This window comes from Ammospiza caudacuta, chromosome 9 (assembly GCF_027887145.1).
Source record: "Ammospiza caudacuta isolate bAmmCau1 chromosome 9, bAmmCau1.pri, whole genome shotgun sequence".
Lineage (NCBI taxonomy): Eukaryota > Metazoa > Chordata > Aves > Passeriformes > Passerellidae > Ammospiza > Ammospiza caudacuta.
Window position 1 is genome coordinate 31,136,187 of NC_080601.1, and position 22,074 is coordinate 31,158,260.

The following is a 22,074-nucleotide window of genomic DNA, read 5'->3' on the forward strand; positions in this document are numbered from 1 at the left end:
GCTCATGGGAAATACAAGGGAAACAAAAAGTATTCAAATCCTTGGTGTACCTACAGCAGCTTTGTCCTGAGGCTGTCAAAGCACTTTACACACATTCTTAATTAAAACTCAAGCAGCCCCAAGCAGCAACAGTCAGCAAGCACCAGCTGGAGGAACTGAAAGAGAGAGGATTCCTCTGGCAGGCTGGAGGGTAAGAGCAAAGGAACTGGGCCACAGTTACCTGATCTGTTCTCCCCTTATGTACTGCCCTGCATTTAAAAAGGAATTACTGATTCTAAGTCCATTGAGAAATAGGTATCATACTTGATTACTGCAAAGTACTACTCAGACCACATCTTCCCTCATGCAAAATGCATAAGGAAAAGCAAAATTTAAAAATTGCCAGTGCAAGAACCAGGGCTGTGTGTGACCCAGTGGCAGTGGGTGAGAGCCCAGGACGACAGGTGGTGCACAGCTGCACATGAGAGCCTCTCCCTGGATCCCAGCACACCAAACCTGCCTTTGGCACACACAGCACTTCTACCCTGTGCCCTGGTGTGTGGCATTGGGGCTTCCACACAGCATATTCCAGCTATATATCCTACTAAAAAAGTCAAGTCCTCTGCTGTTTGTTTCCCAAAATATGAGATTCTTTCTTATGCTGTAAAGTAGGAATATCCTGCTGTCCTCAAGGACTGAGTGATGTCAGGGGCCAGAAGCATTTCCATCCAATTTCAGCTGTCCTCTGAAACAGAGTGTAAGCTGTGGTCACTGCTGGAAAGCTGCTGAAGGCATTGGCCAAGATAAAACAGAGAAGAGACTAACACTGATTTTTAACACTGACTGCAGCTGCGACCAAATTCATCCTTCATTCCAGTCAAAGCCAACCCAAAGCCCTGACTGTCTGCAGGGGGGAACATCACCTCTTGCCTCTGCCCACAGAGAAACCAAACAGAGCCAAGCCCAGGTCTCCTGCTGGTGACTATTAGCTCAAAAGCTGCCAGAGGAAACCCCACCCTCAGAGTACAGGAGAAGGATGTGTCAGGGCCCCTGGAGACTTTCTTCTAACATGGCTTGGTGCAGAAGTAAAGAGCAGCAGGGATCGTTTCACTGCCCAGCAGTGCACAGCACAGCCATCACCAGGAGAGGAGAGGAGAGAATGCTGTGACTCTGGAGCAAGGTCTGAGGTGTCTGGCTGTGAGTCTAAGCTGAGGAAGAAGAAACTGTGCCTTTGGCAGAGGGAAGCCATCAGACACCAGGGAGAAGTGCACCGAGAGCCTTCTCTGTAAACAAAAAGCAGCCTCAGAGCCAGGACCCTGCAGAGCCTGCAGGATCAGAGGGAGCTGTGCCCTGGCCAGCAGGAGGAGGAGAGTGCAGGTTACAAGGCTGTAAGTTCATGTTAAAAGAAGTGATCTGAGTAATACTCCTCTGAATATGACACCTATTGCTCAAGGATGAACTAAGACTCAGAAGATGTTAGTTCAAGTCTCAAATCCAGCTCTGAACTTCCTTCCTGTATGGCCCTGAGAAAAATGATCCCCATTCCTCTGTACCTCATGCTGGAATCTATAAAGTTAGAGGGTTTTTAGGAAATGGTTAAAAAAGAATAGGCTTCAGACTGAAGTTTTAATAGCATTGCAAATACAGTAAAAAAGTTTTCTAAACAGTAGAGCATACATAACAAGTAACAATAAACTTCTGTAGAACTGGTTTATAGATAGCAATAAAAGTAAGCGCGAGCTCTTAACATAAATTCCCACATATTCCCCACACCTCACTGTCAGATTCATGGCAGGAGTTGATGATCTTAGGAGTCTTCCCAACCCTAACAATTCTGAGATTCTTCTCTGTTAAACTTACCCTAGCATCAATGAGAAAGCTGTCACTGCATTTTGGGCAGTATTTATCACAAACTGGGACAGTTTAGGGACACCCTGTGGGAATGCTGAAAGTGAACAAGAAATACAGGAACCTGGATGTCATTTTCATGGTGAAACCTAGCTAAGGGTTGTAGAGTTCCTTTCACAAAATGATAAAGAGATTTGAAAGATGTGACATTCAAAAACCCAAATCAGACAGAGTAGGATTAAAAAGTTAAATGTACACATTTTTTGTGATCTTGAACTCAGAGCCACCTGCATTTTGTAGATACTATTTATCCAAACTGTTTTGAAATACTTGCAAGGGTGCAAACTCCCAAGCTGCATCACTCCTCTCTTTTACTGCTGGAAACAGCAAACTGTGATTATTTCCATTCTTAACATTTGTTTGTTTGCTTACCTGGCAAACACCAACTAACATGCTCATTTATTTAGTTTTAAACTTTGCACATACCATTATTTCAACACCAGCATCTCTCTAAATACTGGGCAATTCTAGCTCAGCAACAGCCTTGTGGGGCAGCCCATAAAAGAATGTATTACTAGGAAGTCGATGGGAAAGAGAAAGTTTCTGGTGCTGCTTCATGTGTTGGAGCAGTGCCAAGCAGAGTGTTTCTGCCAGCATTATTCCAACAATCCTTAACATAGAAAGCCCCAAGACAGAGAGCTTGTTTGTCCATGTTCCCTTTTTGCCAGTTTCCCAACATTTCTAATACAAGTTCCTACCACACTCCTGCCAGGCCTCTCTATTATACAAAGCAATACCAAGACAGTGCTTTCCTATTCTAGGGAGAGAACAATTACAAGTGAGATGGGAGCCACCTATTTTTGTGTATTTTATCAACAACATGATTTTTGTTCTAGCTTTATTGTCGTGGTGTTGTATTTCTGTTTCAGAGAAATGCTTGGAATGCTGTTATTCTGCACCCTGGGGGCAGTGATTTGGATGGAGCCAGGATATGCATTTCAGCTGAGAGCTTTGCACAGGAAAGGCTTTTAGGTCCTCACACTTCCAAGCAGGCTGAATTCAGCAAGGAAAGCTTTGGCAGCACAGTCTGCAGCACATTCAGCAATTACAGCATTTAGCCAGAAAACATCCTGTGAACAATAAAGCAATGCACTTTGAGGTGCTTCTCCCCTGAGCACCCGGAACATTGATTCATAACCACAGAAAGAGAGGTGCACTGAGAAGAGAACAGCAGATCAAGCTGCTGCCAGGTTTCTCTCCTCTCCCCTTTCCTACCACCTGAACTTGTCCAGGACAAACTCCAGCCTAGTTTAATTTAAAGTGATACCTTCTGTCTTATTTTGATCTGTAGGATTTGCACCAAAACCTGCCCAATTAACCCAAAGTCCCACTCCCTGCTAGACTGCTGCAAATGGCACCAGCTGGAGATGGTTGTTATTAGTTAATGACAGCACAGGATGATCTGAAGCTCATTTTGAACTCTGCCTGTACTTTATCCCACCATCATGTGAGGAAACTAAGATGTGCCAGATGCTGTAAGTGCTGCTTTCAAGTTAGTTTTTCCAATTTGCCATCAGAAAGCAGCAGCTCCCACCCAGCCCTCTTGCAGCCTCTCCTTGCTCCTGCCAACAGAGCAGCTCCACCATTTCACATCCTGCTCTGGGCACAGCTGGAATAAGATGACTGAGGTATGAGGTCAGGGAGAGATGAGAGAGAAGGACTGCGAGGAAGGACAAACTACAAAATAAAACAAGTCAGCTTCAAAGGAATGCCTCAACAATATTATCCTATTTTGGAACTCCTCCAGTAAGAACTTCTCAGGATTTCAAGAAATGGCTGTGACAACACTTTCATATTTCTTTCACTATTCTTCTACTTTTCAAGTACATCAAGTTTCCTAACCTAAGTGCAATATATAAAATCCCAACATGTATCTGCCCTTTTCACTTTTATTTCTGGCTTACATAAATGGGTATTATACATCCTTCTACCAACAGTAATACTACAGCAAGCAATAAAAATAACTTTATAGTGAGTATACCACCCTCTCAGAGAGTAGGTGGGATTCAGAACAAGGATACCTTTCCATCAAAGAAAAGAAAATATTCTTTTTTATGTGAAATGATCACAAAGAAACCAAGCTTGGCAATAACGGGGAGTGCAAGACTCTTAACAATAAAGGAGAGATGAAAATAAACAGACAAGAAAGAGGTGGTTATAGAAAGATATAAAAATAAAGACCAGATAAAAGGGAAGTAGGCAAGGGTAGCAAATATAATTAAGAACTGGAGGAGAGACTCTGTCAATGTGCATGAGGAATGAGATCTACATGGTTCAAAGCAAATTCATTGCAGCTTCTGCAAGATTTTCCTTTGCCTTTTACAGTTTGGAGTGGAGTCCAGAACAGCACAGAAACTGATCAGCAGAAATCGGGGGAAATCCCTTCACTTTTTCTGGTATCTCACACACCATTCTGGGGTTAAACTATCCATGAGATGTCAAATTCAGAGGCCTAACAGATTTCATCTTTTAGCAAGCACAGGCTGCCTCAGCAAGGGTGCAGAGTCCCTGCAAAGCCACAGTTATGGCCACCTAATAGAGCAGAAGGGTATCAAGTGAAAAAATATGAGAACACTACTGAGGACAGGATGACTATAGTTCCCCTTGGACATACTACATGCGGATGGTTTATAAATTCCTGAGGTCTGTGACAGAAAAATCACAATATCTGATTTTCTTCTTTTGGAATGGAGACATCCTTACCTTGCAGATACATTTCTTCCCCTTCTGTGAACATTTGGTTGCATCTGCTGCATCGTGCACAGCTTGGATGATAATGCTTGTCACCTGCCTAAACAAAAACAAAAAGGGAACATGAGGGACAAATGCATTGCACTGCTTTCTGAGCACTCATCATTTTCTGGCTGACCATTGCCCTTTTTCTTCTAGTTCGCCTGTTTTGCTACAAGCCTGCCCTCATGATGTGACAATAGCACTGAGGATGTGAGCTGTGCCATGCTGCTTCAGCCCTGAGGTCTGCCCTGTCCTCAGCAGAGGCCAGCAGTGGCTGCTTGGGGAAAAGTCTGTAAGAGAAAAGGCAGCACAGAACAGCCCTTCCCCTTCACACCTTCCCATTAGAGCAATCAGTGTCCTCCTGGCTAGGAGCTACATCACAAGGTACGTGTTCTCCAGGATTTGACAAACATATTTTTAAATCACCTACCAGTCCAAGGCAATGAATGTCACACTGCAGTTCATTTGTGTGAACCTGCTGCCTCCTCATTTTGCCAATTAATGAGTTTTCAACCTGCCATTTCATTCCCTGGCCGCCTTCCCTACACTGCTGCCATGGGTAATAGTAAAAAAAACCTCTCTGGAGCCACTTCTGGGACCATTAATTTAATTCCCAGATCCCTGACTTCAGAAGTTGCACCAGCACAGACAGCCTGAGCTGAATTTGAACTCCTGCTGTAAAGGTCCTAAATACCCTAGATCCTGTTACCCAAATCCAAATCCACTGAGTCATTCAGTCTCTTAAACACATTGATACCATTAATAGGTAAAGCTGATCAGATTTCAGGCCTATAAGGACAGGAAAAATCAAGGCATAAATATTAATGCGATTTCTTCTCTTCAGGAGACCAAAGCAATCAATACATTAGCTTCCCCACATCATAAACTGAGCACAAAGTGTCCACATCAGGCTTTTAAATAGAAAAATTATTAATGATAGAAAATGACCCCTCATAGTGACAAGTAAAGAATTCTAAAAGTCTTTGAATTTGTATCTGGCTTTCCAAACAAATTAACCTCAAGTCCTTTTTCACAATTATTCCCCATCCACTGAGTTGCTATAAGGACAAAATAACTGTTTACTCTATAGCTGACTTGTAAAATACCATCAAAACCATCTCCTACCTCATTGTACTTAAGACCATTAGCATTACTAAATTCAACCTTTCATTTTGTCTATTGAGAATAACAACATAGTTTTGCTTCACATATGACATTCATTACACAGGCTTTTTATTGAAACACACACATACATACACACACACACACAGACAGACATACATATATATATATATATGTATATTAGATGATGAAGTACATGGATTAAAGTACCTGACAGCTACCAGAAAATCAGCTCTACCACCGAGCTCTTCTATAGCTAAAGTTGCACCATTCAATTTTAATAACTCCCATCCAGGAACTTCAGCAGTACAAGGCCAGAGAAGAGGACTCAGTGTGCTGTTAGTTTAGTTATACATTTCACTGTTCAGCTGCAAAAATCCTGCGCTTCTCTTAATCAGATCCTGCATTTACTGTTGATTCTTGCACTTTAGGGACAAAATCCACCAGAGTAATGGGATTTAGGTGTTCTTAGTAAAGCAGATTTAGAGCTATCAGGCAAAACAGGGTCTCTATTAAAAGGGAAAATGAGAAGTCACTACAAAATCTGCTCACTCAAGGAAGAAAAGCTAATGAGGGAGAAAACATAGAAATTATGTTTGACTTGCAGCAACAAAGCTAATATTGAACTGAGAGAGAAAACACAGTTAATGCTCATTCCCTATCATTTTCATTACTGGCTGCCTTCTTCATCTCTCACTCTCCCTAGCAATTATTTAACCTCTCAGGTGTCCAACTAGTTTCATTCAAGACTGGAATTTATAAGATAAAGAAATCCAGAATTCATCACATTATTGTGTGTAGACCTGTGGCCTCTCTGAAGTTTAATTTTCCTGGGGAAATTTCTGATAAGCTACTGTCTAGGGAATAATGTTCAAACCATGTACACCTACCTCTTCCCAACTGCCAGAGGGATCAATTTCAAGTTTATCAGGTCTTTCCCTGAGACTGAAACACTGGCTAAATTTTATCCTGGTGTGAGTGATGATGAATGAACACCACGTCCCAGATAACACAGCCCTGCAAGTCCAAGTGAGAACACACCCTGCACTGGAGAGGTTTTGGGGCAGTGACATACCAGAGCAGCTGCGGTTGTTGTTAAACACTTCCAAAACAGTTTCATGAGTCTTCTGCCTCTGTAATGTTTCCACAACTCATGAGTGTAGAAACTCTACAGCTCTACCTTCCTACAGCAGGTATTTGCTGGAGAACATTCTGAATCTCAACTAATTCAGGACTCATCTTGCTATGCCTGACTAGCTGTGATCATCTGGGAAAATGGATGCTAAAAATCAGTCATTTATAATATATTAGGACAGACTTTTGCATCTACAAGTCAATGAAATATTCACACTTTGTAGACATCTGCTTTTGCCCTAATAGGGCTACTAAACCCTCATTCAGTGTGTTCAGTGTGCAACTTTCTGGGATCTCATGCTACTGTGCTGTGCATCAAAAGGTTTGCACCTCAATCCTCCAGAAAACACTGATGAAGTGCACATTTGCCCCAAACATTCTTCAGTCAAGGTGAAAGAGGGTTAAAGGCTCTGTCTTCTCACTCAGCTCTCCTGAGTGAGAGGTGGCAGAACAGAGGCACTGGGTTACACACCGTGTGCACCCAGCTGAGACACCTCTACCAGTCTAAAAGGTAAATAAAGGGTTTGGGGGTACTTGAAGCACCAGCTGAACACCACCGTGTGAGCTCCTGTACAACCCTGTCACCCTGCTGATGCTCCAACAAGCACAGTGCTCATTTGCCTTCACTTGATAAACTCTGCTTCTTTGGGGACCTCCTGAAGACAAAAATGTACTGTCACTTCTGGCTGTCAGGGAAAGCAGTGCTGGCTATTGCAAAAAATATTCCAACCCAGGAGCTGGAAATACACCTGCAGACAAGCTGACACAACCTGTCCCAAAAAAAGTCCCTGCACTGAGCACTAACCCCGAGCTAACAGCACTTCAAAAGCCAAGGGCTGTATTTTCTGAGTCCAACCCCTCTGCCCCCACTTCCCCACAAGACTAACTTTTATTCTCTGAGTGCTTGTAAAGCTCTAGGCTGATTAAATAAATGTTTTCCTCTTTGGTGAACGTGAGAGCTTAAGATTTCCTATTACTCATGCCTTCAGCTCCGTCCTTCCTTCCAGAACAACAGTGAACAAGAGCCAGAGAGAACAATAACAAGAATCACACTAGGAGAGCTCACATGCCAGTGGGTCTGGTAGAGGAAGAACTAATTACCAACAGACATGTTCTGCTGGCCAAAGGACACAATTAAGTGCATATTTGCTGTGTTACATTTGCACAGCTGCACTCGTTCACTCTCCTTTCAGAGATAACTCAGCAGTCACTAACAGAGAGCTTTTAAACATGTAGAAAGCTTTGCTTTTCTCTTTAAATACTACCAAAACTATTATGTAGTTGAAAGAGTATCTGAGAATCTGAGAGTAAACGCACTTCCCTTTCTTCCTTTTTTTTTTTTTTTTTTTTAGTTTTTATGAACAGTTATTATAGGCCCATTTGAGAGACAAACCTATCCAATATCTATTCCTGCCATGACTCTGAGGAGAATGACTTGATTTCTTAACTCTCCTAAGGACTTTGCAGCAGCACAAAGAATAATTCAGACTCATCTTTCAAACCCCTTAAGGAATGTCATGAATTGTAAAACAGGAACTGTGGCAGTAGCCTACCATTTTCCACTGAAGCTTTATTTTAATTACTTGCAGAGGTCACAGAACCTTCAACCCTGTTTGATGTTCAGTGTAACATCAAATTCCATTGTTTCCTTCTCTGCAGGCCTCTGTGATCTCACGAGTGGCTGGAATAGCATAAACACCATGAAGAACAAAATTTGCTTCTAATAACATCCTGACCCAAACTGTCCACTCATTTTTCCCAGGCTCTCATCTGTTGAGCAAGTCACTACAAATATCTGTGCTCAGAAAAAAAAATAGAAGTGCAGTTTCTTTGCTTCCAAAGGATTTCAGAATCTACCATAAATTTCTTTATTACTCCCATGGAAGGAAAGTGTAATGATTTTTTGTTTTAATTAGTCCTTGTCTGATATACATCTTTAAAATTTGGACCTTCTAAAGCTGTTGTTTACACTCCTGTCACAACATCTCAATAGAAGCAGCTCTCAGCAGAGCCTCTGCCTCTGTTCAACCTGCAGCAGGATGGAGCAGCAGGAAGCAGAGCTCACACTGGCAGTTCCCAAGCTGGGGGAGCTGCAACAGACAGGGCTGGGGAAAAGTGGGAAATGGAGCGTGAGGCTGTGACTGTAAATCTGAATGACAACAGGCATGGAAGGGACATGGGAGACCCTCTGAGCCCACCAATGGCTGCTGGGCTGCCTTGGGGGAGACAAAACCCCAGCTGCCCTGCTGGTAGGAGCACTTGCACTGTTAATTCATGCCCAGTGTCTGATTTTGTACAAAAAAATACTTCCCAGCATTCCAACAGTGACTGACAATGTCGTGCTGCTATATTCCTTAATGGATGGACCGTAATAAACTTTGTAACTTATTAATGTTAATTCCATCCACACACAATAGTGTCATACCCATCAGCTGCTGCTGACAGCAGTGCAATTATTCACTGCATGGAATACAGCTTGCCTTGTAGCAGAGATGTGAGTAATCACTCAGGTTAAATCCCCAGCTGTGAAACTGCTCTGCTGGCATGAAGAAACAGCCCTTGTGGCAGCTGAACACCACCTGCACTTGGTTTAGTAGGATCCTAGAAGTTGCTTGTGATTGCACTGTCAGCTCTTCTTGAGTTCTCACTTTCCTGCAACACCCAAAGTTGAGCGAGCTGCACACACAGGTGAGATGTTCACCTGTCAATAATGGTCTTTATGGAACTCATTCTGTCTTTACAGGGCAAACCCACCTATTGCTACACACAGGGCCAAAGCTGAGAATTCATGTTAACTGCACAGTTAACAGCAGGTCAGTAGAGAGAAGGGAATTCAACTAAACTAAGAAATGCACCCACAGGAGGCCAAAGTGGCTGGCTTGAATCTTGTGGGCAGTACAAAGGAGCAAAGCAACTGCAAACACAGCTTTACTGCCTACTGCCAGGACTGCAGCATCATCTCTGTTAGGATCTTATGTCAGATTTAAGCACCAGAAACCTAACCCCACTAACTGAATATGTAGTCAAATCAGAAGCAATCCAGAAGAAATATATGCACTGTATTTTATATTTTGTTACGTTTCATTTTATCTAATATTTTATATCCACAATACAAATCTCTGAGTTCACTACCTTCATTACCCCTATTTTAGGTGCATATGAAGGCAAAATCCAGCACTATTTAATTTTCTTTTAAACTCCATTTTTTGCAAATATTATCTTTTAGTTCTGAACTCCTCATCAGCAAGTATCTGACACAAATCCTTTCTCTATTTCTCAACAATGCTGGAACAGCTCCAGTTTATAAGTACAGGTGTGGGCTTTCTATAGCTTCTGTAATCTTAAGGCTTTACAAAGCATTAGATAAGTAAATATTCTTTTCTCTTGCATTCATTTCGCCCAGCATGATTTTTGACATGAAAAGATACTTCTGAAACTGAAGGACCTGCTTCCAGCCACATTCATATTGGATTTGTAATTAGAATTAACCAGCAGATTTACTTTACAGTAGCTCCACCATAGTGTCAAGGCCTTTCCAAACAGCCTAGTGCTGGAATAGCTGTAATTTTGACTCCAGCAGGCAGCAAAACCCCTGTGCTGACTGCAGGAGTGCAGTACAGGAGTGCTGAGCTGTACTGAGTGCCCCATGCCTGCAGCAGGGTGTGAAACCATTCCAGCCCCATCTCCAGCCTGCTGGGAGCAGAGCCCTTGGCTTGGTTCAGTGCTGAGTGCCAGCCCAGTGGCACAAGTGCAGGGACAGCAGGAGGCCCTGGGAACGGGTTTTGGGCTGCATACACACAATATCCAATCGTCCACAACACCGGCCATCTCCCACTCCCCAAATCCTCCTCGAGCTCTCTCTCATTAGGGGATGACAGAGCCACTGAGTTAGCAGGAATTTGGGAATTGAGGGAGACACCACCCTGCTTCTCCTTTTAACTCTGCCCATGCAGGTCCCTCAACCCCCTCCTCAAATACCAGAGCCTGATGTTGTGCATTGGCAGGTCACATCCACTGCAGCTGCATTTGCAGTGCTGCAACAACAGCTCCCAAATGAAAGCAACTTGAATAGGAAAGAACTTCCTCAGTCATTAGAAATACAGCTGACTCCAAGCTCCTAAAATTTAGCTAGAAAGTCAGTAATAAACCTCCTCTGTATCTTAAAAAAATTCAACATATATTATTTATTATTGTTTCATAAATCAGAAAGTTTTGCAACTGACAGCCAGTAACAAATACTGGACCTCATCCTAATATAAAATCTTTTCAGCATTTTCAAAAATTAGCATATATCTCCAAAGATGACTTGATTGAATTATGGACAAACAGAAACAGAGAGCAGTGTTAGATATGTATATATAATTATGCATCTGGCATTTGGAAGGAACATACATATTCCTAGATCTTAAAGTAACCATAAAAGGAACACCAAACAATTTTTAGGACATTCTGCTGCAGGTCCCAATCACAAGAACTGAGATAATATTAACTAAAGAGAAAAAACAAGGCAATAACTAAGTAATTAAATTAAAAATAAATACAACTAGTTGGAAAGATAAATTTACCAAAGAAATAACTAGGAGCATTATGTTTAAAACAAGAAAAATCTTTACTACAGTATGCTGTGAAAAAAACCAACAGATCAGGCAAAATTCCCTTGTGAGCTGTAGATAAAAAATGATGAAAAATGACAAAGAAAAGGCAGGAGTATTCAGGATGTGTATCTTTAGGGTCTGTATTTGACAATGCCAATTTCTTGTTTGATACTGATTATTGAGCAAGATTTTTTTAAACAGCATTTTTAACGAACCAAGATTTACAAATTATTCAAGACCTGAATAATTTGAACTCAAAGAGGCTTAAGGAAAATGTAGCAAGGCATTGCTGAGACAGATGGTTCTGATAGCAGGGGAGGCTCTGCTGAGCCAGATAGCTCAGAGATCACTTCCTTCAACCCACAGCATGAGGTACCACTGGCCAAGGCAAGAACACAAAACCTGCCCTGGTAAAGCTGCTGGTGACTCACAGGCAGTGCTTGTTTAAGCCACCTAAACCAAGTGTGTTCTAACAGACTGATGGAAAATACCTGCAAATCAAGAAGGCAAGGCCCTGTGAGACTGAGCCACGGTCTGGGCAACAGCAAGTGACAGAGTAGTTGGGGAACATCATTAAATCTCCCAGGAAAGGCTGTGACAGAGTACCTGACAGGACCTGCTCTTTTGATCATTTCATGTATACAAAGAATATAAAGGAAAAGCAGAAAAATTGTATAGCACTGGTGGGTGTGGCCACGTGGGTTTGCAGAAGGGAATTCAGTGCAAAACCATCAGCACAAGGTGAGCCTTCAGCTGTGGTCCTGAAGCACTCAGAGTCAAATCGTTACTCAGATAAAGGCTTCAGAGGGGACCAGATCACAATGACAGGTGATTAAAAGCAGAGAAAGGATGGAATACCAGGAAAGGGCAAGAGCTTTTCAATCCCACTGAAAACTCTGTGGCATCAAAAAGCTGGAATTAGACAAATTTAACCTCAAAACAAGGCGAAGTTTCTAAAAAGCAAAGATAATTTAAGCAGCATGAAGGAAAATTTTTGGCCTTGCAATTGTTCTGCAGTTTTCACGACTGAGTAATTTCCCAAAGGATAAGCTTTTATTTGGTTTCTAGGGAAAAGCTCTGATTTTGAAAAGAGAAGGTCAAGCAAGATGACTTTAGCAGTGCTTCTGACCTTAAAATCCATTCCAGTGGGCATTTCATAGAGAAGATTTTACAAATGCATCAGGCAGCTCCTAGGGAGCACAGGTCACACTGGAAAAATTTCCAAGAGAGTTAAATCAGTTCACTGAGACCTGTCTTGGCTGAACAGCAAAATCCCTTGGAGCCAGAAGGCAGCTTTGGCTATCTGACCTGTAGTTCACTGAGACAGTTCCAGTGCAAGGCCAGGAGAAGTTCTGGGGTTCTGCATCAGCCCCAAAATTGTTGCTGACCCTGAGAGCTCAGCACTGTGGCAGTGCTCTGTGCCCTGGGGAAGGCTGGAGAACAGCTCCAGGAAAAATTAATGGTAAACTGTTCAATGGACAAGTGCAAACCACCTCTGACTGGTGAACAAAGTGAGAGCTTGGGAGTTTAAACTCACCCAGGACCAAAATTAATGATTCCAGCAGAGTCAGGCAGAGGGAAATTCTCAGAAAACCAGCCTGGGACAGCCATAGACCCAAGTACCTGTAGCCAATTTTCTTGTTCATCTCCTACAGAACTGCCTTTCCAGCTGTCTGTCAGGAGGCTGATTCAGGAACCATGCAAGCTTTGGCATGTGATTCAGCAGAGCCTGGGCTCCACTCTGATATCTGCATTCACTTCACAGGGAGTGTCCCAAAAACAGCAGAGAAACAAGAGCTGCAAGGGCCAAAGGAGGGGAGTAATGCATGAGGTCAGACTCAGTACATCCACAGAAAACAACCAGAGAATATGAACCAAAATTAGCCTGTAAGAAACAAAGCAACATGCAATTTATGGCAGTTTGTACCATGGAGCCTGATGGATTGTTCTGACAGGGAAACATCTTGTGTGGGAATTAAGCAGGGAATATTTTTTTCTGTTAGTGACTAGAGCCTGCTCTTGTAGGAAACTGATCCTATTGCAACCAGTCTGATCTGATAATGCTTTAAAAAGTCTGAAGAATGGGGTTTTATCCTTGATTAACTGCAATGCTAACTACTACCTTTGGATATCTCTTACAGCAAGAGGTCACAACAAACAACAGATGACAACCTAGGGAAAGGACAAATTTACTTCTAATATTTTTCTTCCCAGTCACTCCACAATCATTCATATCAGTTATGAGCCTGTATTTGACTACATCCAGACATTCCTCAGGAAACCTTGTCTTGAAATTCTGGCCAGATTGTTAATGTTACACTAAAATTAAAATGGAAATAAGAAACGACATCAGGGTAACCAGTGGATAGTTAATGCAGAGAAATAGTTGAATTTTTCAAAAAGAGTAACTTTGAATAAATGTCAGACCACCAACATGTACTGTGCTAGAAGCAGAGCCTTTTCTTTTTGGCAGAAGTCCTTTTTTTTCCTATTTGTCAGTCTTCTAATTGCTGATATACATGATTTCCAATTACAGCTGCAAAACTATACAAGTACATTTTTGAATCCTTGCTGGCAGGAATATCCAGACTATGCATGTTGGAGCCAAGACACAGTAGGGATTTTATTCCCTATCTTGTTTACTTCAACTTCATATAAAAATCAAGATTTCTATTTACCACAGAAAAACTATTCCCACATATTACTGTAGTGATAAGCAGGAAAGAGCTGATGGAGATAAAGCAGAAAGGGATATCTAACAACATTTGCTGCCATTTGATCTTCCACTGACTACAGCATCTCCATGATTTTGCCTCAACAGCAGCAGTTCAAGCATGATGGTGAGATAAATCTGCTTAAAGTTTCTTACTGCCTCAGTTTTCACTCTCATCACTCCTTGGAAAAAAGTTTCCAGCCAAGATGCAACTGAAAACTCTAAGCAACAGCAAATCCATATTTATGCATAACAAATCTCTCTCTCCAAATCCTACATGTAAGAGTCAATTTCTTAATATTTTAACTTACACTCAAAGGATTTACAAGAGTTATTTTCTTGACCTCTGAAACCACAAAAAATCTCAAACTAGTTTCATAGACAGTTTAAATGCCAGAGGATCTGCATTGCTGGTGGTGAAAAGATGCATCTCTTACTGTGTGCTATTCTCCCTCTTAAAAAGAGAAAGGCTTTTTATAAATGTCACACATCCCAGATATCTATCCAAAGAGCTTTTAAACCTGTATGATCTTCTGATGGAGCATAAGCATATAATAAAAATCTACCCATCTTGTACTTCAGGTGGTCATTTCAAACATTTGATCACCCATAAAATACTCCCATTTCTTCATCTGTAAAACCACCTGCTCAGTAAAAACAGGTGTTAATGCTATGGACTTCAAAGTCCCTAGAAATTCCAAACATATCTTTTGGGTTAGTATTTGTTTTTCTAAACTTTTTTTTTCCCCCCTCAGGAGAACAACCTGACAAAGCAGACAAAGGAGAGAGGTGGCTGAGTCCTCATGGAGTGAATGCTGAGCACAATACCAGGATGGAGCCTCCTACAAACAGGTGACAGCCACAGACTTGCCCCAACAGGCTCTTCTCCACTTCTCAGGTTTCAAACATGTTATTGCTGCATTCTTCCCAACAATTATTTTTTATGGGAGATAGGTGTAAATTCTACCCCAGTCTTCTAGTCAGTTGAAAACTTCTCACTGATAGGAAAGCTTAAGTTAATTAAAAGGCTTAAAGGAATTAAAAATGAAACATCAGAATCCTGCAAAAAATATATCACCACTTAATCCATTTTTCATTGTGATCTCAGTCCAGGAGAAACAAAAAGTAACTGAAGGAATTTCACACTGCTGCAGAGTGCACAGCCACATTCCCCTGGCACCACAGCCCAGCTGCCAGTGGGGCTGTGACACTGCAGGAACTTCTGCTTCAGTCTGAACACTTTGGGGCAGGGATCATGATTTGTTTTATATCTCCTGTGAGTGATTCTGGCAGGTAGGACCAGCACAATTCAAATGTTTAAAAGATGGACAGAAGCAATGGGGGCCACAAAACAAAAATATTATGTTTTCCCTAAAGGGATCTGCTCTCAGAGAACAAGATGTGTTCTGCAGTACAGACATGCAATTGAATTCTTAATGCAGTTAGCTAACAGAAATTATACTCATCCAGGTAAGCTGCTCTTCTGCTAAAAACTGCTATTTGTTCTGTGAACCTCCAAGACATGAAAAAGCTACTTATTTTGTCTGTTCCATGTTACTGGAATACCTGCAGTGGCTATTTGTCACAAAGGCTGCTGGTGGTGGCAAGAAACTTTATGCTCATATAAATGCCTCTACTGAAATGTAATTTTAAAGAATTGTGATCAGTCTGCTAAAGTTTTTTTACTAATATTTAGTACAAGAAACACACTAGAGAATATTTAACTAAATCAGCAAGGTAGATGCTAAAGATGCTTTGTCAGGATATACAGATCCTAATCAGCAACAGTGTACTCACAAAAGCAATTTATAAAGATAAGCCATAATTTTATAAGCACCTGAGAGATTTCACAAATCCCTTTGTGGCAATAAGGAAGCTTTAATTGGTTATTTTTTCAAATTACTTGTTACAACCTGCTCTTATTATTCACCATCTTTACATCCTCTTAACATTCCTCCCCTTCCTATTGATGTTCAAATTGACTGAAGGATGGTTTCCAAACCACTGCTGGGAAGTTAATGCCTTGTGATTATGCTGCCATGGCAACTGAACTTCTGTTAGGGCTCTGTCAACTTCAGATACTTATAAATCAAGTCCTTTCCAACTACAGATACCCCTCCTGCCAAATTCAATCTTTTGATGGGGGGAACCACTAAGATTCTGTTAGAAAGAGTTTTACATCAAGTAATTGATATAATTTTTCTGCAGGTATATTTGTTCTAGATTTTTTATCTTGTGGCTGGTGTGGTGTTCTCAGTATTACAGCAGAGTATTTATTTTTCATCAGGGAAGGGTAGTCTCAATAAAGTTAAATCTATGTTGCTACTCAGCTACATAGACAACCTGTTTGAATCATTTGTCCATATTTTGAGTTACTATTAAATTTTTCATTTCCCTGCTTTTATCCAAACAAACCACACATTAGGAAAAAAAAAATCAGCATTCCACATTAACTGATAAAAAACATTTCTTAGCAAAAACACAGGGAAACTAGAAACAAACGCAAAACTTATTTCTGTGCAAAAAAATCTCCAAAGCGATTGAAAGAGCCAAGAAACACTATCAAGAACTGTTTAAGGTAGAGAATGGCATTGTTCCATACACAGCTATCAGTTGCAGTCAGAAACAGCCCAAGCTCTGTGCCATTCTCCTCTCTTCCTGGCAGTTTAAAAACAAGTGTAGCTGCACTCTCTTTATGCAAACCACACAATTATACACAGCCTTTAAAACAAAACTCCTTCTGGTGCACAGAACAAAAGTGCAAGTTCCCATTCTGATCCCCTTGGCCAGCCCTGCAGCCCCATCCCAAAGCTGCCCCCCTGCCCTCCCAGCACAGCTCAGCTCTGCTCTCACAGCCAGGGCTTTGTTACCTGCTCAGAGGGGTTTTTCACTCCAGCTCCATTTCCTCCTCACTCCTCTGGGGCTCAGGCGGGAGCAGAGCAGTGCCTGGTTCTGCTGAGCCTGGAGCTGCACCCAGCCCGGAGCTGCACTCCTCCTCCTCCTCCTCCTCCTCCTCCTCTTCCTCCTCCTCCTGCTGCTGCTGCACACACCCACCAAAGCCAGCACATCACCCTCCCTGCACATCAAACCCACTGGGCTGCTGCTCGGGCATCCCACTCTGGGAAAGCAAAAGGGAAAGGAAAAGAAGGAAAAGGGAAAAAAGGAAAAGGAAAAGGGAAAGGAAAAGGAAAAGCACACCAGGCCAGGCAGGGGCAGGACCATTCCTCACCACTCCTGTGTGTCACTGTTTGATGGCCACACAATTCACAACATTTTTCCCTTGGGGAGAGGCACCTGCTGACTATGAACTCAGCACTCTCCTCCTCTGGAAGTTATTAAATATTACTTCCAAGCTTCTGAAGAATTTATACAGAATTTATGCAGCCTCCTGGGTGTTGGTCTAGTTCTGTTACAAACATGGGGTTTCACTGAGATTGTATTCCAGCCCAATTCAGACTGATGCAGCCCAAGTGCTGGGGCCACTCCCCATTGTACCTGTATCCCTTGATCCTGTCTGCACATTTTGGAGTGAGATCGTGCTGCAGGCACACTCTAGGAGCACCGGATGAGTTTTCAATGGCCTCTGTGCTCTGACCCTATCTGATCTCTCCCAGGTATTTTCCACAATCAAAAAGATCCTGTGCACACCTGACTAAGAGGGCAAATGACCACAGCATGTGCTTCTGCTTTTGTCAGCATTTACCTGGGATGTTCAAGCAACATGGTCACATTTTCTCCTTTATTCTAAAGGCAGTAAAATGAAACACAAACAAAGCAAATCACAGAACTAACAAATCATACACTGAACTCTACTGCTGCCTCTCATATGCTGTGTGGTCTTTTCCCCTGGATTATTTTGGTGTGTGTGGATTACAGCAGTGACTGAGAGATACTGGTTGAGAGCAAAGTCTCTCCCAAGCCTGTAAAACAACTAATGCTAGGAAAACAGATTGGTAGTGCATTCTTCAGGGATATTATTTTTCCACAGCTTTAATACACCACCAAACCTGTTTGGATCCATCCTATCATCAGTCTCTGTTTGGTTCATCAATTGCTTCATTTACAGAAGTGTTTGAACTTTTACTTCACATCAACCTGTATTACCAGTACAGGTTGCATCATTAAAATCCAGTAAATTAAATATTAAATTATACTTCCTGCATTATTGTTATGAAAATAGCCTTGCTAAATACTTTCTTTGGCAGAAGAATATATGCTACTTTTTCATTTAACGTTTCTGAAAAGCATTGAAGTAAATCTCTGTTTAAGAGATTCTCTAGATTCTCTTTAAGAGATTCTCATGGCTCCTCAATCTAGAAAGTGTTTTAAGAACACAGGACCAGGTACATGACTGTACTGAAGTACCTGATAAATTGTCCATGGATCTCTGCAGAGAAGGGTGATGTTTTCACATGAGCTACGAGCCTAAGTCTCCTTAGAATAGATTATTTAAACATGCAGTCTGCTGGGTGTCTCTGAAAGTCAATCAGGTGAAGCATCTGAATGCTAAAACTCACATGAGCAGAGCTGCTGACATGGGTGAGTGTTTGCAGGAGGCAACACTTCACCAATACAGACAGGCGTTGTTCAAGTAATTCATTTACAGTTCGTATGGGAACCAGCAAGGTTGGTCTGTGATTGTATTTATTTGTTTATTTATTTAGTATTTAGTAGACTCATTCATGCCTAAAGAATCAGCAGAAACTTCTATGAATCCCTCACAGCACAGGTCTCTAAATCTAGCTCTGAAAACAACAACTGAAGAAACTTACAGGCTCTTTTGGGTCACATTCTTTGCCTCTTAAATACAGATACAATTTTCTTAGAGAAATGTAGCAGCTTTCACTGTTTGTTTGTTTTTCCCCTCGCATAATTATTGTTATTTCCTTCTAACTTCAGAAGTCAAGGTGTGTCAGAATTGACATCTTTCAGAATTAGTTACAGCACAGATGAGACATCTTAAAATTCTGGCAGTTTAAGTAACAGTATTTAGAAGCACTAAACTTCATTCATGTTAAGTACCACATCTTAAATTACTACTCCTCTTTAAAATCAGGAGCAGCTCAGCATAAATTACAGCATCACAAACATATTTAGAACTTGACCTGACCTTGCAGTCTGAAATCAAGGGAACCTTCTGGTGGCCTGGACTCTTTTCAGGTCCATCTGTGAAAATGGCACAGTGCCACTGCTTACAAGGTGGGGTGCAAGATTCAACAGTGCACAGGAAGCAAACCCAGGGCAGGCAGCAGCCCCTGGAGCAGGAACTACAGCTATGCACAGCCAGGAGAAATCACACCATAGCCTCTTTTTCTATTCTTTTTTTTTTTTTTTTTGCCAATTAATATTAAGCAAAAAGCATTATAAAAATAAATGTGTGGAGTAGCAAGATGGTTAAGGGACTTGAGAGCAGATATATGCATCTCTAGATCATGAGATCAAATCCTGGTTATATCAGCTACAGCTGGAAAAGGTGAAAATTTTAAAAATCTTGATCTTCTCGGTCTTTTCATACAATTTCATGCAAAATATGCACCTTTTTCTGCCCTCATGTCTTCTTTTGCAGAGCTAAGAGAATATGGCTTAGAAGTGTTGTAAGATGTTTTAGACAAGCAAAGATGGAATATATGGGTGATCCATCATTCTCTGAAGTCAGCTGGAAGCTTCTCAATGGTTTCAGATATTTTGAATTAAGCCCTGGAGTAGCAGTTATACTGTGTATGAAAAACATATTAGCCAAAAATCATTTAGGTTGGCATCGTTCAAATGGTAAAGTTTACTCAGATTTGTGGAGTTGCACAGAAATTTGCAGGTTTAGGATTTGACAGGCATCTTTCAAGAGGCAAGCCCTGAAGCTCTGAAAACCATTGCTCAGTGGGAAGTCTGTGTAGAACTCCTCACTCTCACTATGCTGTTACTGCCTGCTAAAAACGATTTTTATCAGAGTTAATGGGAAAAGAGGAATTTTTCATAACTAAAGGTTCCTTCCTGCTAGAGAAATCCAAGGAAGAGCACTGATCTCTGTTGCCTTGACAACATTTCCTGAAACACTCAAGCATTAAAGTATTCATTATGCTCAAGAAAGTTGCAATATCTATTTCATATTGGACATTTACCACATTTATTGTGTTGGCATGCACTCCTCTATCATATGTGAGTATTTGTCACAGAAAGCAATGTGCCAAATAATACATCAGAAATATCTGAGCTGGCTTAAATGCACATGGTATTTTTTTCTGCATATTTCCATGGCTACTGAAAGTTGCTACATCTATGACCTAGGAAAAAAAGAGCATTCTTCCATGATTTGTGGATATTAGCAAAATAAGTCCTGTCTTTTTCCTAATGCATTTCCTAACTGAGCAAAGGGATCACCTCTACAGAGTGGCTGGAGGGAGTTTGTCCTTGAATCTCAGTTTGTACCCAAACTTTGGCTTTTCTGATGGGTTTTGTTGAGGGTGCTCCAGGGCACAGCAGAGCTGCTGCTGAGATGAAGACTCTTGGGTTCACATGAGGAGTGGATTCTCTCTTGCTGGCTGTTCATTGTAGGGGACTGAAAAATCTGACTTTCTCAGAGGTGCTAAAGCCATACTGAGGGACAAAACAAGCAGGAGTTGCAAGTCTGAAATGTTGCAAAGAACCTCCATTTCTCTTCAAATAAGAATAAATAAATAAGTGAAATAGGTTTTTACAGGTAAAATAGGCAGCACCAGCCTCTGTGAACCCAAAGCTAACTTGCATGCTTTCATCTCCCTTCAGTGTTTCTACAGACTGCTCTAGATGTAATAAGAATTAGCAGAAAATAAAGCAGCACCAAAAGGGCTTGCTGCTAATGACTTCTGATCCATTAGAGGGAAGTGTTTGTACACAATGTACATGTAATTCCTTCAACCACTTCTAGTAATTTCTTTGGATGAAGATGATGAGATAGCAGACCGTGCTTCTCACATAATGAGTTATTTTATTGAAAAATAAAATGAAATGTACTGATCACTATGTTTACTATAGGATCATTTTTATTCACAAAGGCAAAATACAAAGTATTTTGGGTTTTTTTCTGACTGCATGTTAGTAGGCATAATTTGGTCTGGGAGACATAAGCTCTACCTAGACAATTCCTGTAATGGTGCTACTTCACACCAAAATTATGGTTTCCTTCTCAAGGGGGAAACAGCAGAACAAGAGACAACCCACATGATATAAATCATCAAAAATACCCACATTTCCCAAAGAAACATTGCCAAAGAAAACAAAGAGGGAAGACAGTAATACTCCTGTAAGGATCTAAAGCTTCATCTAAATTAAAACTTCAGGTGAACTGAAAGGTTGTGGGTGATTTCCAGCAGAGGATAAAGAGATTGTTAATTGTCCTGCCTCAAAGAGCTCTGCAGCCCTTTGTGAGCTGTGCCTTCCTGTGCTGTGTGGCTGCTTATCTCCTGTGGCTGCTTCCGATCTCATCTCCTTCATTAGCAGAGGATTTGTGTCATGCTCTGACCCCATCCTTTACATGACCTCTGCTGCCCAAGGGGACACACACACGTGCTGACACATGATTTTCCCATGCTAGCTTTTGACTTATTAGTTCCCTGAGTCATATTTCAAGGCAGTATTTAGTGCTGCCCCTTTGGAACTGTGCATGTCTGACAGGGAGGAGCCACAAAACAAACCCACAGTTGTAATAAACTGCTCTGGTTGTTGAACAGTAGCTGCTCACCTATATCTTCCAAACTTTTCCAGCAGCACTTAAAAGACACAGAATGTCTGAATATCTGTCCTGCAGCTGCATTCCCAGATGATGCTTGGAGAACTTTAAGCATGGATTATCCAAGCTGCTAATACACACTGCAATTCAGTTAAGCCAGTGTCTAAATGGCATCCCTGCCTAAACAA

The 22,074-nt window shown here is 41.5% G+C and overlaps 1 protein-coding gene across 3 annotated transcripts in view; it reads right to left on the reverse strand.

Moving 5' to 3' along the window:
- The window catches only part of ABLIM1 (actin binding LIM protein 1), a 140,180-nt gene that overhangs the window by 43,921 nt on the left and 74,185 nt on the right, over positions 1-22,074 (reverse strand). For all 3 annotated transcript variants that reach the window (XM_058810511.1, XM_058810510.1, XM_058810509.1), the window contains exon 7: positions 4,591-4,678. In XM_058810511.1, the coding sequence (XP_058666494.1) occupies positions 4,591-4,678 (88 nt within the window). The remainder of the gene's footprint in view (positions 1-4,590; positions 4,679-22,074) is intronic.